We start from the raw sequence: 18,119 nt of genomic DNA on the forward strand, positions 1-18,119 counted from the left end.
ATTGAAGGAATTGATGAACCTGACAGTCATCAGGAGCTTGAAGGTTAGTTATCTTTCAATTTTTCTCTACTATGTTCTTGTCAAAAGCCTCGTTTTCATGGTTTTGAGCAACACAGAAAGAATTTTCAGGTAGTAAAGTAGGCTTGCCAGATGTGTTGAGGAGTCTCCTCCCTTTCTTTTCACAGGAAGACATATCAAAGCTTTCCTAATGAAAAGCAACAACAAATATCAGTCATAAAAGTGCAGAACATCTGACATATGTGAGCCTGCTTGCCTACAGAATAAGATTACCAGAGGATCCCATAAGCACACAAAAATACAATAACACACAGGAGAATATAACAGGATCATGACTATGGCAAAAATGCACGGTGTTTTCGAAAACACGCGTTATTCTTGACCAGAAGTAAATTCTTTGGAAGAGACTTATTTCAGCTAAATTACTACTAAATTACTACGCAAAATATTCAACTTATGCAAAACTGATAGAAAATATGAGTATTTACTTGAGTATTGTTGAACACCCCAAAGGCTTCCAAGCCCTTTTTATGGCGTCTACGCATCTTCTCCATGTCATCCATTTTTTGCAACACTGCTTCTGCAGTACTAAGACAAAAAATTGACATGTAAGAGCAAAGGTAGGCAAGTATGCAAAGAAATTAAAATGTAACGTATCTGCAGTACAACATTTTAATATGGCATGCACAAATCAGAAGTCATTGACACCAAGCCGAGTTTTTAAACATTAATAAAGAATGGCATCAAATGTTTATTTATTTTACACAGATTGAAGAACAAGCATTTGAGGATGTGCCAACACGCACTGTTTTCAGATTTATGTTCCCTCTTGCTGAGCACAATTAAAAAGATGTGCATAAACGCAGGAAGAAAATAAGAATTCTGAAGATCATAGCAGGACCATTACATAGAAAATACGGTAGTTTTTAAACAGTGCTCAAGCTGCTCCGCATGGTAGCATTAAGTCATCTTTACTTAACTGACACGAGCTGTTTATTCTTCCTTTAACTGTAATCCACGTTTCTCATTTTTCCATAATTATATGTGCTGGAAAAATAATCCCTGCTGCTGTCACATTTTGCAATTCTTTTAGATAACAGTGCCAGTTTGAGCTTCAAAATGAGAGGAAAGTCGCAGGTAGAAACACAGAGTTGCTACAGTATTTCACTTTGGCTCTGTCAAATTTTTCTCAGTATCTTACCTGAGAGTTACGTAAACTTTTGTGAGCACAGAATTAAAAGTTCACTAGAAATGAAGACATCTGATACAAAGAAAGCTATTGAAAACAGTAAGGAAAAAATCAGAACGTAAGGATAACAGTTTGAGTCAGAAGACAACACAGAAATCCACATATGAAAGACGCTAAGAGCATGAAGATTCCTCATCCAACACCTATCTCTGCTGTCTAGAATGACCAAGTCCAAAGGCAATACTGTGTCATAGCACAAAGGCTTGCTAATAAAGCAAGGAAAATACACTTACTTTGTTATAAGTGCATCAAAAAGAACAGAGTGATTTGTAGTAGCGTAACAGCTTCGTCGGACCTCCAAATCCCCATTTTCTTCATGGACTTGTTTTGCAGCTATCGCATCAGCTCTGGTTTTCAGCGCCCTTGGGACTGAAATACAGTCAATATGTGAGATATTCTCAGACAGCAAAGATGCAATTCCAGTTCTTTTACCACTGCTCTTGTAAAATGTAAAAAACAAACAGAAAACTTGTAGTGGATTTTTTCTTTAGAGGTTTTTGTCATGACCACAGCACTCTATACAAATGTTTTATTACCCTACGTATGTATGGATCACTTCTGTTTTCTACATCGTGACACAAGGAGACACAAGCTCAAGGAGATGAGAACTGTTTCAAGATATACATCCAAATAGTAGAAAACTCCAGCTTCTATTTTCTTTAAAAGCCTGCCTAGCATTTAACATAGTGCATCCTTTTCCACTAGTTTCTTACTTGTGCTGTCACTGAAATACTGAACAGAGGACACTGGGAAGGTAAATAGCTACACCACAGCGTTAGTATGACGACAGCTATGATTTCAACTTGTCATTGCCAACTATACAACTAAGTTTGAGACTTTTAAATAACATACTTGTATAATAGAGGGTAATACAAATATACAGATGTAATCTCTTTGGTCACTTGCTTACTTTAGCTATAGCTGATAGACCTGTAAGAACTTCACTATTTTGTGACCTGCAGACTCCAGAAACCCCATGCAAAAGAGAAACCTGAGGTAAGGATCAATTCTATGTCTAGGAAAGAGCTGGAATTCACACTGCATTCTATTAATTCCTTGGAAGTATGGGAAGAATATCTTTCTATTTGCATAAAATTCATAGGAAACTCACTGTCTTTGAGACATATTAATTTTGGCTTTTTAAGTTCAAGTTCTGGGCCAGCGAATAGCAAAGTGGACCAGAGAGTCATCTCCTCCTCAAAATCCAGGCCAATGAGAAATCCTGTTGAGTTACAAATACTTACCTTCCTTATATTCTTCTCTTTTGGGGTCAGATTTCGGCTTTGCCAATTGCCTACATTAAGACAGAATAAAGAAGGAAGAGTTACTATATCAGCCCCATTAAGAACTGGAAACCTCTCCACCTTTAAAATACAGAGCTTCACAGTACATAAAGAAAAGCCTTTAGGCTACATGCAGGACTCAGATCCCAGATCTGTGTTGTAACATATGTACACAGTTCCATACAAACATACATTCCTAAACATGCTGTAATGCTACAATGTGATGGAAAGTACAGCAGTAAATACTAAGGTGGAAATTATTTGCTCGCAAATAGAAAGTCAAAATCGCAGTGTGGAAGAAATGAAGGACTCACCCCTTGAGAGGCTTCTAGAAGAGGAATCTTCCAGTGAGATACCTTGCCTATTCCTTAAACGAGGTCTGGGAAGGAGCACATCCTGGCTCCACCCCTTCCAGTCACTCAGGGGCATTACATACACCTGAGTTCCCCCTGGGTTGAGGACAGGCCTTCCCCACCAGGAGCTCAACCACTGGTTCAGGCCGTGTCTTAGCATTTCCACTACACGTGCTTATCCTGAAATCTCAAAATATCAACTATATCTCATGAACCAAAGTGGAAGAGAGACCTCAAAAAAGTTGGGAAAGGATGCGTGGTTTTTGGACAAGGAGAAGACTTTCTCCTTTGGACTTAAGCTAGTGACATTAGTCTGATAGAGACATTAACGTACCCAGAGAGCACTACACTTTCTTACCTGTAGACTTATCGTTACAAGACTCATAGGGTGTGCTTTCACTCTTGCTTATCACTACACACTGAACACAGGCGAAGTGTATATAAATACAATACCTTCCAAAGTGTCTTCTATTTACGTTCTCACTCAATATTTCCATACTTTTCTCAAAGCTGGAATCTGAATGCACAGTGATATTTTTTCTTATTGGTCTCAAATACTGTCCATGGAAATATTCCATTTTGCCAGGGGAAAATCTCTATGAAAAGAAGGAAATAAGAATACATTTATTGGAACCATATTTATTCATCTGAAAAAGAAATTCCGCCTCGTTTACACAAGTTCATTCTTTAACTCTCCTGTCTTGATCGTGGGGTGACCAATGGCTGGTAGACACTGAACCAGAATTCAATGAAATCAGAAAATGGGCAGCTTTCACAGCTAAAGCTCTCCTCTGTTCATCCTTTTCTTATGGATAACATAATATCTGCAGTAAATAAAAGCAACACCAATATTCCAGCAAAGCCATTTGCAAAAACTTACTATTTCACTGAAAAAAACCACCAAACAATCCACATTTTCAATTTCAGACCTGGTTCTAAGGGACAGGCTATAAGACACTGTATATCCTAGGATCAAAACCTATTTAGAATTTTCTCTCCCATCTCCGCTCCGCTTGTAACTGCATTCGAACTCAGACTTCCCAAAAGACTTCCTCCATCCACAGAGCAGCAAAGGGAGCCAAAAAACCCAATTTGACACATTAACCTTTTCCATGTTTATGTGTCTGAGAAATCCCATGCACCTTGCCAAGTGCTTCTATTACGAGCTCTGTCCACCCACATTAAAAAAAGAACGACTCAAATCTTAGAAGCCTGTCTATTGCCATTGATCTTCTTCACATTGCTACTCCTGAAAAGTTGATTGCCACGCTGATGCTGTGATGACCTTGAGAAGGGGCTCATCCTGTTTACAACACGGAGGTTCGCTAAAAGAACACCAAACATGAAAAAAGGAAGAAAATTGATATGATTCTTCTACTTCTGCGCACTAACTTTGCTATGAGCTACTTCAGTTACCGTTTGATCAAGACAATGACAGGAGAGTGGTCATTGGCTGAGAACAGCACAGGGCTCATGGGACACCAATCGCGAGGTTAACTGCAGCCAGCTGCCAAAAGAGCAGAACTATCTCTATGTCAGCTGCAGGAAGCTGAAAAAACACACTTGAGGAGTAAAACAAGTAGAAAGAAGTAGGTAAACCAGAACAAGAAGGAAACTGGATGAAGGAATTTTGAAGTTCCTTTCCTCCTTCCATAGGAAGCAATTATCAACAACTGTTTCTCAAAAGTTACCTATTATCTCAAAGGAACTGACTGTATGCTGCAGGGCCATCAGAGGACACAGGTGTGTTTAGGCTACAAGGCTGTGAGCTCTGGTGCTGAGCCCCCATGCAGATGAAGAGTCTACAAAAGGGCAAGTTTTCACCTTGTCCAGACAAAAAGCAAACTGTGGAGCACACAGAGCTCAAGCACTGCTCACAGTGCAGTGATCTTGCTCAGCCTGGGGAGTTTTACTAAGACTACAAACATAAGGATACGTGGCTCCCAGAGGAACAGTAAACACCCGTGGCCTCCCATGGGACTCCTTGGGCCTGAGAACTTTGGAGAAGATAAATCCAGCAGACTCCAGTTTACCTTAGGCTTTCTGCTATAAGCGCCTTAACCTGGATAAAGCAAATAACCCGCCGCCACGCACTACTTACAGCCAATCTCCCCCTCCTCTCAGCCCTGGTGGCGGTCGAGGCGCCGTGCGAACGCCTCCAGGTGCGGGCGGATGCTGAGCGCGTGGGCTGCAGGGAAACGAACTCGGGAGCTGGAGTCCATGATGGCGAAGGGCGGCCGCGGCGGGCGTCGCTGCAGCGCAAGACCACAGTGGGGGATCCTCGCGGCCCGCTTCCGACACCTTCTCGCCCCACGTGACACCGCCCGAGCCGGCCCCACCACGGGCACGGTGCCGCCCCGCTCCCCGCCTTCTCAGCCCGGCTGGCTTCGCTCCGCCCGCGGCCTCCTTTTTCTCCTTTACCTTCCAGCGCGAGTTCCCTGCCGCCAGCGGAAGGACACGCTCGGCGCGCTGCGTCCATTTGAGTTTCGCGGCGGCAACGGCGCCGCGCGCCACTCGGCGCGTGCGATTGGCTGAGAGACGGCGCGCCGCCAGCGGGGGGCGGGGCTTCCGCCGCGGGGCGGAGCTGCAGCTCACGGGGCGGGCGGTGCCGCGGGTGGGCCCGGCCATGGAGCTGAGCGCAACGGCCTCGTACCGGGCGGCGGTGCCTCCTCGGGCTGCGTGCGTGTACAGCAGCTGCTACTGGTAAGGGGACGGCCGGGAGGGACCCCGAGGGCGGGATGTGCTCACTGTGTACCTGCGGCCTGGTCGCGTGTGGCCGCGTAAGGTGGGGAAACTCTGAGCGGAGTTGGATCTGTTGGGAATGTTGGAAAAAGAGATAAAAACCCCGCCCTTCGTGTGTTACAGCGAGGAGAACGTGTGGAAGCTCTGCGAGTACATCAGGAGTCAGGATCGGCACCTCTGGAGGATTTCTATGCTGTTTTCATATCCAACGACAGGAGGATGCTGAGCGGGTTGCGGTCTGAATGTGCTGGAGGCTGTGAAGCCTGTCTGGCTGCTCCCCCTCACCTCACACCACAGCTTTAAACCACTGCCAGCACAGGGATGCGCCCCCTGGCATTTCAACCCCTGCCTGGCCTGGGAGGACACGGCCCTGCAGCCCTCCAGTATCACAATCCTCCGGGGTCAGGTGTGTTTAGGCCTCCGACTGCGAGATGTGGTTGTTAGACGTGCTTGGGGTTAAGGAAAGAAGCGTGGATAGGTGATGGAGAAACTTTGCCCTGTAAACTGGAAGATGAGAAGAACGATGAGATAGTATGGTTCAGAACAGTATCTCATGCTCCTAAGAGATAGGAACGAGCAGAAACGTTGTGGCTGCAGCAGTGAGAGGTGATGCAGTGGATCACTGAGATTCGTCTGTGCGGAGCTGGAGTGTTTCATTTCGAATCACTTAACTTTCAGATTCCACTCTGGAAACAGAAATCAGGGCATGGAGACGAACCTGTTGTCTGGGTAAGGATTTCTGTTTTCTTTCTTTTTTTGGTATTTAAGTGCATGTTGATAGTTGACATCTGTGTAATCGGACGTAGGCAGTGTTATCCATCTTTCCTGTAACATCTGCATATCTGTAAAATACTTTTTCACTGTGCAGACAGGTGACTACTGGCACAGGTTGCCCAGAGACTGTGGAGTCTCCTCCTTAGAGATCTCCAGAAGTCTCCTGGATGTGGACATGAGCATCTTGCTTAGGGTTGTTCAGTATCAAGTGTCAAAAGACAGGACTTCAAACTTTCTGTGATTGGGTTTAGTGTTCTCTGTAGTAAACTGCAAACTACAGCAGTTTGACTTTGGAAAGCTGCAATGTAAGTAACTGACAATATACATAACTCCAGTTTCTCTAAGCCTCCACCATGCCTATGTATTTATGTGTTAAGGAATAAGATAACTGGTATAAGGAGTAGTTTAATTTAGCTGTTCAGGCTTAAGTCAAAGGAGGCTGTAAAGAAATGGAAAGAATACTGAGATTTCCTGATGAGTACCATGGGTGAGGTGCCATTAGGAATCCTTCCGCTGGTGGCAGAGGTGTCAGGGCCTAAATTTCAAGGACAGAAATGATATAAATTAAATGAGCTGTACGAGACTATTATCTATTATCATTATTATAGCTGTAGCTTTGCTTTTAGATTTTTTTTTTTCCTCTCTCACTTCGACTTTCAAATAAACAGCTCTTTAAATGATGAAATTCTTCTTCCCAGGACTACCATGTTATCCTACTTCATGTTCCGGGTGGAGAGCAGAACTTCATTTATGACCTTGACACTACATTGCCATTTCCATGTCCTTTTGAGACGTACTGCACGGATGCCTTCAGGCTGGATGACAGCCTTCATCCACAATTTCACAGGTGCTGACAAAGAAAATAAAGGCTGTGGATGGTATTTTGTGGAGACTAAGTTGAAGTTCTTTCTCTGGATAGACAGTGACAGAAGTTTCTGCTATATTTCGGGAACTAAATGCACTGTTATGTCTCCAAAGATCCTTACTTAGGAGTTGCCATCTTTTAGTTATCAAAAGCCCTTTGCTTCCCTGCTCTAGTTTCTTGGGAACTAGTTTGCTGCTTGACACAACATTTCCAAGTCAAGTATTTAACTTAATTAATGCTGTTGGAGAGGAAGGAGGGCTCTTATTCAGAATGACTAATTAATAACTATGACTAAGTAATACATGACAATGGTATTATATGCACACATCTTTTGATACTTTATGCAGTTTTTTCATTATTGTTCAGGAAGATCAGAATGATTCGAGCAGATTTGTACCTGAAGACGTTTGCTTCAGACAGATCTCACATGAAGGATGCCAATGGGAAATGGCAGAAACCTCCTCCTTCATACCCTTGCATTGAAACTGCAGGTAAGATGACAGAGTTCTGAAGCATTTGTCTTTTTCTGAACGCACAAAGCCTAGCATGCCTCCTGGCAGTTACCATTGTCAAACATTAATTACTCAGCTTTCATAAACTGAGCAGACAGGAGTGGTTTTGTGCTATCATTACAATAGGGAGATGAAAGAAAGGCCCACATAAGATGTTTGAAGTTTCTCTACCAGGTGAATAGACCTAAGGATGCTTCTGAGGCAAATGGGCAAGTCAGCCAGTGTTTCCCCAAGCACTGAGTGTTAGATTAGATAACAGCCTGTGGTCCAAGCACAGAAATAAAGAGCTTCTATCTCTTCTATTCTGTATGGATTCTTAAGCCATGCTTTGCACACAGCATGTCAACTTACACTAAACACGTTTGCCAGGCTGGCTGTATATTTTCTCTCATTTTGTTCCCAGATGCAGAAAAGCACGAAGTTTAGTTTTAAAAGAGGTTGTGTATGTTTGCTTTTGCTCTTTCTGCATTTTAAATAATACAGTGCTATATATTAGAGAAGGTAGGGTCAAAGAAATACATTTTGTATTTAGGGGTATGTTTATTATGGCTCTTAGTTGCAGGGAACTTAATTCACAATCTTTGCTTGGCTTCTAAGAACATTTTGTGTTTCAGACTAAGTATAATTGAGTTATGAATGGGCATGAGAGCACAGATATTGTTTCATGGAGCTTTAGGTGTTTTTAGATGTTCCAGGTTATGAAGCATCTCAGACTCTGTCTTGGTCCTTCTTTTCAGTAAAATGATATGCAGAAATGAGGCAGAAAGCAGAGAATGCCTAACCTAAGCTGCAGTACATGCTTTGCTGCTAGCTGAAGTCACAGGTACTGAGGGCTTTTTGCCTGTGTGTTACTTACTGTTACCTTACTGTTGTGATAGTTGAGCATTAATGAAGGTGTGATGAGCATAGACCAGTCCAGACTGAGAGGAGATGAAAACTCCTATGCTGGTTAAAACAAATGCTGGTTAAAACATTACTGCACAAAGTACAGTTCTAAAATGATCCAAGCAGTTGTAGATACATCTACAGCTGTGATGAATGACTCCATAGCTACAAACCCCATAAGTCTCCTCTTTACTGCATGGCTGAGCTTTGCTTTACTGATGAACAACAGCCATGTGGTCTCAGCCAACCTCCAGATTGTCTCTGTGATGTTGGTAGAAACTTAAAGGCTTATGGATCTTTATTCCTTCTGTCCTTCATTCCTTCTGTTCTTCATTCCTTAGTCTGCACCTTACTGCACCAGAAGGAACATTCACAAGTCATCCAGTCAGGCTCCTGCTCTAAGCAGGTATAATGAGATCAGCATTCTTTAGGACTCTTTAGTCTAGTCTTGAACAGTGCCAGGGATGAAGACTGCAACACCTCTCTAGGCTCAGTGTTCTAGTATTTGACCACAGTCATGGAAAAATAATACATGGATATGTTTCCTAAAATGTAGTTGGAATTTCCCATGTTTCCTGGTGAGTTGTGTTATCAGGCTCCTCAAAGAAGGCTCTGGGTCCATCAGTATCTTGTATATCTTGTCATGCTGTGTGTGTCAGTGTACGCAACACCACAAGTCAGTGAGGAATTTAGATGTAACAGCTGTGGAAGAAGCATGTGCCTAACTTGAAGTCTTAGCCTTGTGCTTCAGTGAAGCAGTTCTGTAGATCAGCAGGCATCCTGCAGAACGACATGGAGATTTAGAAAACATCACTGCCAACATGGGGAACTGCTAATTTTCTTCCTTTTGAGACTGGTAAAATAATAATTTCTCAGCGTAGTTTTATCAAGCATAAAGTACCTTTTCTTTTAATCTTGTTTGAAAACTGTGTGGCTGACCTTTTGTTACCAGAAAAGAGCCTGAAGTATCATTGTTGACATCCATGCCAAATTCCATTGCAGATCATTGTTTTATCCCCACCACTTCACTTAGAGTACTCTGCTTTCCGTGTTAATTTATGATTGTATACATTAAATTGCTCACGTTTCATGTTGGAAATGACTGCAATTTAATGGCTGACAGAATTGACTGCGTATATTGTTTTATTGCCAGTTTATTTGTGAAGCATATCTAGATCAGAGTGTTACATTTTTCTTTGTTATTGTATGGCTGTCATTTAGAGAAGCTGCACTTGTAAGCTCTTGAGATGATTACAAAGGCGTGTGAGGTTTTTATGCTGCTTCTGTTTGATATGTGTCTTTGATGTTGAACAAGGGCTTTTTTGAAGGAAATTAAGGATTATTTGAAAAACAACAAACCAACCAAAAACACACAAACAAAATAGAAAAGCAACCCAGCCTCTCATCACATCTCAATTTGCAGGCTAATGCAATTTGCTTTTGCAACTGGCTCTGCCCTACTTGTTTGCAGAGCTGTGTGTGTCCTTTTGACAGTGCTCTGGTCTCTGCTGTGAGTGCCAGGCTAAGCTGGTTAACCAAAGTGGTGAGCTGCACACACGATGCTTTCTCACCCAGCTTTATACTCCAAGCAGCTCTGCTGGAATCCTCATGCTTGAGCTGTGGCAGACTGCGCTGCCCTGTGAATACCTGAATGTCAGCAGCTTCCTGCTGGAGGAAGACAGAAGAGCCTGGTATTTTTTCTCTTTTTTTTTAAAGCAAGATATGACTTAAGGCACAGATTCATCATCCTTGGGGTCTCTAACCCAGCCTGGGTTCCCTTAGCATCTTCCCTTTGCAAATTAACAAGGTTTGGTTCTGCTTACTTTATGAGTCCTGATGAGATCAGCGCTCCTTACTGCAAGCCCATGTAAAACACAGCTTGCACAGTGCATTTCACAATTACTCAGAACAGATGGTCTTACAGCTTATATACAACTGTTAACATCGCTCTTAACACTGAAAAGCCTTGTTTGGATTTCAGTTCTCCCCAAGCGTGTGGTAGCACATGTGAGAACTGATTTCTAAAGGCTTTTATTCCTTTTTAGTTTTGAAGGTAGCCCCGGTGGCGCAGTGGTTAAGGACACCGCCTTGCAATACTGGGGCCCGGAGTTCGAATCCCCCCTGTGGCGCAAGTGGTACAAGTGCCGCTCTGCTACACAGAGGCTGGAATCCCGGGGGTTGGACTCGATGATCTCTAAGGTCCCTTCCAACCCGCACGAGACTATGAAACTATGAAAGGTAATGTAAATTCTGGAAAGTACTTTGTTACTTATCTATGCAACAGGCAGGCTGCTAGACAGACGCCAGGCAGATGTCTGCCATTTCTGTCTCATCTCCACTACCAGATAGTGGTAGAATCCTCATGAAAACCAAAAGGTCCAGAGGAAAAAAAAAAAAAAAAGGACTACCAATATGAATATGAGTAGTTCATATGCACTATAACCTTCAGTTCCTCTCATTTGAGATTAGAAAGAAAGACATCTAAGCCTTGGAGCATGTCTGGAGAAGGTCAAGGAGGATGGTGAGGGGTGTGGAGCACAAATCTTATGGGGAGCAGCTGAGGGAGTTGGGGTTGTTCAGTGATGGAAGAGGAAGCTGAGAGGAGACCTTATTGCTGTCTACAACTGCCTGAAAGGAGGTTGTGGTGAGGTGGGGGTTGGCGTCTTCTACCAGGTAACAGTGATAGGATGAGAGAGAATGGCCTCAAATTGTGCCAGGGAGGTTAAGGTTGGATGTTAGGAAAAATTTCTTCACCATAGGAGTGGTGAGGCATTGGCACAGGCTGCCCAGGGAGGTGGTAGAGTCCCCGTCCCTGGAGGTGTAATGTTCAGATGTTGTATTGAGGGACATGGTTTAAAGGGGAAGTTTTGGTGGTAGGTGGATGGTTGGTGGGATGATCTTAGAGATCTTTTCCAGCCTTGGTGACTCCGTAATTCTATTCTGTAAAAACCTGGATCTGTCAAGCTAGGCCCTGACTTCATGAGCTTTTGCACAAGTAAAGAATCAAGTATGAGTATAATATAAATCTTATATATTCTTAACAAGCTCTGCTGTTCTTGACTTTGTGTAAATGTTATATAAAACATGCAGCTCCTTTGCTTCTGAGGAGGAATGCTCTTGGTTTGTTAGCTGTATCATCCAGACATCCTATATGAAAATTCTGCTGTGTATCGTTTTTGTATCTGCCTCACAAAAAGGACTTTCTGTTGTTCTCATGTGGTTTTTTTGCTGGGCTGCTTCCAAAAGCTGAAAGGTCTAACATAACTTGCATGGCATTCAGAGACAGCATATGAATAATAAGAACAGGGGGACTTTCATCTCCTGAAATGAATAAAACGTGAGAGGTGTCTGTTTTCCCATGGATAGTTGTCGTATTGCTTCAGTGCCACCTGCTGGTTGGTTCTTAGACCATCCATTGCTGACAGGAGGGTTCTTGTTTGCTGCTTAGAGCAGCTTTTTTATTAAACTTTTGTGACAGACTGTTTTGCTCTGCTGCAGTCGTTCTGAATGCAAGAGAATATTTCACTTCCTACAGATGTTGTGACAGCCACTTTCAAGTTGCTAACAGCAGCAGCTGTGTTTGTAACGACTGGAACAATCCCCTTTGGGCTTCTTTACTATTCTCAGAATGTTATCATGAAATTATTATTCTACAAAGTGCACATAAAGCAGAGAATGACTTACCCTTTGCATCTTAAACTATATGAGTAATCAAATTCATTTTAAAATAAAAGCATCTGGAAAGAAAAGCCAAGCAGGGAATTGGAAAATAAGCTTCCCAGTTCACCCGCAAGCAAAAGCTGTTATCCTCTGCTAATTGTTCTTGAGCTACAACAGCAAATTGCTGGGCTTGTGCTTGTTTAAATCATCACGTAATCAGGCGGAAAGTTGCCCTGTTCTGTTCTTTGGAAGCAGGACCGTCCTTGGCTGGATGTGAGGATTTTTAGTGTGCAAAGGCCAAAAAGACTAAATAAGAAAAAGGTGGAGTTAGAAGCCAGACCTTGCAATTGGTGAGAGCGTGGATTCAGCGAGCTGCAAAGCCATCATGCTGTACATGTTGTGCAAAGAAGAGAGGTGGGTGATGGCTGGCATTGTTGGGTGTGGGCTTCCCAAACATCATCTTCCCTTCCTCACTTGTGCCCTATAGTAGTAAGTCTAGTTACGTGAGGCTTTTGCAGCTGAAGCATGTTACATCCTATGGATTTTCTAATCCATTCGTTAGGGATTTGGTTCTCTGGTTTGGTTCTTAATCCTGAAGTGTGTGCATGAATCATCTGTGTTAAAATAAATACTTAAATGTGACAGAAAAGCTGTAACAATAAATCCGTATGCTCCCCCACTCTGTTCTTTAAACTCAGTCTCTTTTAATATGTATTTTAAAAGGTTATTTTCACAGCTTGTCAATGAGAACACACAGTAACAAACCCACAGATAGGAAATCTCTGATCAGTATGGTTGTGAGTCAGCACAGCATGCTTGTTGTACCAGACCAGCTCTGGGAAAAGGATATACAAGGTGTCTAAATCCAAACTGCAGATCATCACATTTCATTGAGCACTCTGCAACTGGGACAGAATGGTTTCTACCTTTTGTACTGGGGTCAGGTGAGATAGAATTCCAGGCAAAAGGCAGTTGTGGTTACTTTTCTCTCAAAAACATGGCAACTAACCTTTCCCCTTCTGACCTGCTACAGTGGTTCAGGAGTTAAAAATAAGTAAATAAATACAAAGTGACACCAACCAGCCTGAGCATCCCTCTAGGCTACAGGTGGCGCTGTGTCAGATGTTTCATCCTGTCTGCATGGCACGGCCTTGCAGCAGAGGGTCAGCAGGCAGCAAGCACAAAGCTCAGAGCTAGAAGGAACACAGACACAAGTGTAAGCAGCCTGAGGAATAAGATTCGGGGTTTGCCAAGGGTCTGATCACTTCTGAAAGACATAAGGCAGCTCTGGATCCTGACTGCTGCTGTGACCCAATTCCTTCGTTGCAAAGGGTCCCTGATTCAGCTGACTTTGGTTCAGAACATTGTGGGGAAATATCTCCCCTGCCTTTGAGTAGTTGGATTTTGTGAATGCAGAGAGATCAGTAGGTGCCCGTTGCAATTGCAATTGCCTGTTTTGGTTGTTGTTTGTGCTGTGTTTCCCCGACACTCCACCCTTCTAGGCTGCAGCTGTAGGGAAAAATCTTTGTTATACACACTGTACCTGTGACTAATGATACCTACTGATGAGGTAATGTGATTTTTGATTATTGCTATGGATGGGGGTTGAGGTCAGGGATAAATCAGAGAATCACTGAATCATAGGGGTTGGAAGGGATCTCTGGAGATCATCTGTTCCAAACTTCTGCTGAAGCAGGTTCCCTACAGTAGTTACATAGGAAAGCATCAAGGTGTGTTGTGAGTATCTCCAGAGGAGGAGACTCCACAGCCCCACTGGGCAGCTCATTCCAATGCTCTGTACCCTCTAAGTAAAGAAGTTTTGTCCTCACGTTTGTATGGAACTTCTGTGTTCTGGATTGTGCCCATTGATGCCATGTTACAGATGCTGGATATAGATGTTGTAGTACTGCACAACTTGCAGAATGTTGCTGGACTGCTGCTCAGCAAGTGTGCTCTGAACTCTGCCTTTTCAATCTCAGCTTTCAGTGTTTTGTTTGGTGAGATATTCATTATAGCTGCTACTGAAGCTGAATCAGGAACTTCAAGATTTCACTTTTCTGCTTCTCTTTTAGATTCCAAGATGAACTTAGATGATTTCATCAGTATGAATCCCAAGGTGGGATGGGGCTCAGTGCTCCCCTTAGCGGACTTTGTGCACCGATTTGGCAGACAGACTGACTACAGCCCTTCCTTGGAAGAACAGTGAAGTAAGCAAAGAAGTTCTCTCTGCTTTATTTATGAGTCAGTTTGTTTTGTTCTGCTGCTCTTATGGTATATTTATGAATGGTTTTTATTTCTTTATATGGAATAAGTATTTGGGGGAATCTAATATGAACCAAATAAAGCCTTTTTTTTCTAAGAATGAACTTGTTAGTTTTTTAATACATCAAATAAGAGGCAGACATCACACTTTTATAGTTTATATATATATTGCTTTTCCACCTACTATGCCCAAATTGAAAAGAGTATTTAAACACTGTGGAAACAAAAAAGCTTTTGGAATAATATATGCACGAACTACCGTAGCTCAGCATGCTGAATGGTGCCACACTTCAGGAGTGAGGACCAGTATATTTTCTTTGCTATTTCTGTGGCTTACATAAACAGACCTACATCTCAATTTAGTCACTACACTCATAAAGGGAATGTAGACCTGGTAGTATGATGTCAAACTTCCAAGCACTGTGTAAAACCTGTCCCCACATGCTTGCATTTGGCGTTTGTATGGCCCCAAGGTAATCCAGGCTAGGAAGCTAAACTAACAGAAGGAAGAAGAGGTTTTTTTCTTCCATTTAGCTCCTTGAACCAGCTTGCTGTGGGGTCAGACAGCTGCTGCTGCTGGTATAAGCAAATCAGCAGGAGCATATGGCTGGGGGGAAGGGAATAAACAGGACTGCCCTACAGAAGGGTGGAAACTACAGTAAGCATTTGTAAAGCACTTCAGTCTCGGTGAGGAAAAGCACAGTGACAGTTCTAAGTGTTAAGGGGATCATCTTATTTCTGTCTACAGAAACATGTAAAATACATGCATGTATTATTACCATATGTCCCAGTGGTTTCAGAGAATTTACTCAGTGTGTTAACATTAAGGATAGATGGGCTGTTGGACAGCTGTGGGATTGATCTGATTTCATCCATGCATCTCTTTTTCAGTGCCATAAGGGCTGGCTGAATGCAGAAGCTTACACTTTGTGTTGCCAGATGTGTGCAGTGCAGCGGGATGCTGAGCGATGGGTTGCTGACATGGGTTCCCTGGGAGCCAACACAGACTGAGCAGGAGTCCAGTTGTTGCAGCACTCGTCTGCAGAGTGGGAGAGCTTCCTCCATGGCCTTTCAAGTCTGGTGGCACTCAGTAACATCGGAGAGGGCGTGCTATCAGAAAACCACATTCAGGAGTACAGCAAGTGCTCATTCAGGGTCCCAAACGTGAGGTGGAGCAGAGGAGTGTCTACTCCCTGCTTGCTAACAGTAATTAGTGGAGGCAGCCCTTTATTTCAGCACTGATTAGTCCTGATGGGCCCTCCAAGGGACCAAGTGAATTTATTCTGTGCTTGCTCCTTTCTCTCACCAGTTAACTCATATCCTGTTTGCTTTGGGGACCTTACCATGTTTAATCTTCATGCTGACACTTGAGGCAGCCACATCAGTGTTGACTCATTGAGCTTCCAGCTGCGGACAGACAAGTTTGTTCAGAGCTGCTTTGTCAAGTGCCTGCAGAAGCAGAGGACATGAGAGTGCAAGCAAAGAACTGCTGCTGCTGTTTGTGAAGCAAAGAAGGCAGTGTCACTGACAGACACCCTTGTGATCACCAACGTATTAAACACCTCAGATTGGAAAGACTTTGCTGTGGGGGTGGATAAATGCAGTACACCGTACAACAAAGCATGGCTTGGCAAGTATGGCTCCACTTTGTCTGGTATAGCCATGCAGCCCAAAGACTGCATGCACAGAACAGTTTGGCACGTCCTGCTGTGAAATAAAATGAAAATAAATGAAATAAAATGAAAGCTTTGCCGTCACCTCCAGGCTCATTTGCTGGTGTGTGCTGGTGCAGCAGCATTACTATGTTGTTCACCTACACTTGGTGCTATTGACAGCCCATATCTCGCGTGCCCAGATTATATCCTGAGGCACGCAGAACAAAGGCATGCTGCTGATTTGCCTCTAGTAAGTGATTTCTTAATGCAGCTTTCTGTTCTCTTTCATCCTTCTTTAGCTTGTCCTTTCCCACAGTAAAATTTGCCTGTCTTTCTGTTGTCCATTATTATTACAGCATTTATGTGCTGAGGGCACCTGGGCAGCAGCTTTTCAGTCAGGCATTGAACGAGCAGAGAAGTTCCTCACAATCCCATTCTCTCTTAGCTTCTGCATGCCGCTGGTGACTGGAAATTGTGCACTTTCACTGCTACTTTCACAGTACTTTAACTGCTGGAAATGTTACGGCAGGACCCTGCTAGCCCTACCTCCATGCTGGGCACCCCATCTCATATGTTGGCCCTCACTTCCTTGGAACTATGGATGCAGTTCCATGGGATGTCAGTGACCCACATCTGTCCTGCCACTTCTTTGCAGCTTCTCTGTAGTTAAGAATATCATTTGCTCTGTAGCTCACCTTTTGTTTACCTGTTCGGGATGTTAGGAAAGGGCAAATAAGAAAATAAAAGATGGTTTTCTGATTCATTTTCTTGGCTGTTGCATCTCTGTGAATGTAAACAGGCAGGCCCAGCTCCCATCTGGTGAAAATGCCATTTTGCAGCTGGCCAGCAGAGAGAGCAGTGAGCACACAGCAGGCAGTGTGGCAGCTGCCACAGCTCTAAACGACCTCGACAGCAGCACGGGGCTGATCTGAGTCCTAGGGGCTGCTTGCGGTCTGGCAGACTCCCCACTGCCTGCCTTGCCTTGGGTTCTGCTCAGCGTTCACAATTCCTACTGAACTGGGTGCGTAGCACCTGAGAGTATCAAACTAATCAATATTCAGGTTTCAGAAGCTAAATTTAGGCACTCTTGACGCTGCAATATGATCTGCACTATTAAATGAACGGCTGGGAGGCACTGGGCTGTGTTGATATGAATCAGATTCCAGGATCAGAGCCCAGGTCGGAACATTGTGGCCTGCAGGTCCATTCCCTCCTTGCCTGCTCATCGGCCAGCCAGGGCCTCATGTGTGCTGTAATGCACGGCCGTGCTCCAGCCAACTGCTGTACCAGTGGCCATCTCTAGGGTCTGCTTTTCTCTTGCTATCATAGAATCACAATTATCCTGTGTTGGAAGGGGCCCACGAGGATCATTGAGTCCAGCTCCTGGCTCCATGCAGGACCACCCAAAAAGCAGAGCATATATGTGAGAGCTTTGGGTGGACACTATTCTAACTCTGCCAAGCTCAGCACCATACCTGCTGCTCAGGGTAACCTGCCAGGGCCCAAGCACCCCATGGTGACCCTGCTGCTGCCACCATCACCTCCCACTGAGGAGCAGATGGCCGAGGTTTGGTGGGGGTGCCCTCCTAAGACCCTTTGGATTTGCAGGCTTGGAGATCTCATCTCCTCTCACGGTGAAAGCTATCTTGACATTTGTCTCTTCTAAGGTAATTGCCTACTCAGAAACTTGTGGGGAGTGAAAGCTGGTGAGTTCCTTCTCCCCTCTGTCCATCTCCATGTGCGGGATGAAGGGTCCGTGGGTATCTGTGCAGGTTTGTGCAGTGGCTATGCAGAGCTCTCGGCGAGGATCTGCTTTCCTCCTGCAGCCATAGAGGCTACGCAGCCTCTTGTCAGGCTGAGT

General features: G+C 43.9%; 2 protein-coding genes across 2 annotated transcripts in view; one reads left to right on the plus strand and one right to left on the minus strand.

The window, feature by feature from the left end:
- Positions 1-5,166, minus strand: part of ATAD2 (ATPase family AAA domain containing 2) — an 11,639-nt gene extending 6,473 nt beyond the window's left edge. Inside the window, exon 1 of the mRNA XM_015856292.2 lies at positions 5,005-5,166. The gene's annotated coding sequence lies outside the window, so the exon portion shown is untranslated. The remainder of the gene's footprint in view (positions 1-5,004) is intronic.
- Positions 5,167-5,520: 354 nt separating this feature from the next.
- On the plus strand, positions 5,521-16,360 carry WDYHV1 (WDYHV motif containing 1). The gene is given in 8 exon segments (XM_015856290.1): positions 5,521-5,606; positions 5,769-5,815; positions 5,818-5,866; positions 6,323-6,374; positions 7,118-7,266; positions 7,651-7,775; positions 14,414-14,548; positions 15,495-16,360. Coding segments are annotated over 7 exon segments (633 nt in total). The 5' UTR covers positions 5,521-5,529; the 3' UTR covers position 14,548; positions 15,495-16,360.
- The last annotated feature ends 1,759 nt before the right edge of the window (positions 16,361-18,119 follow it).

Source organism: Coturnix japonica, chromosome 2, assembly GCF_001577835.2.
Source record: "Coturnix japonica isolate 7356 chromosome 2, Coturnix japonica 2.1, whole genome shotgun sequence".
NCBI classification, from domain to species: domain Eukaryota; kingdom Metazoa; phylum Chordata; class Aves; order Galliformes; family Phasianidae; genus Coturnix; species Coturnix japonica.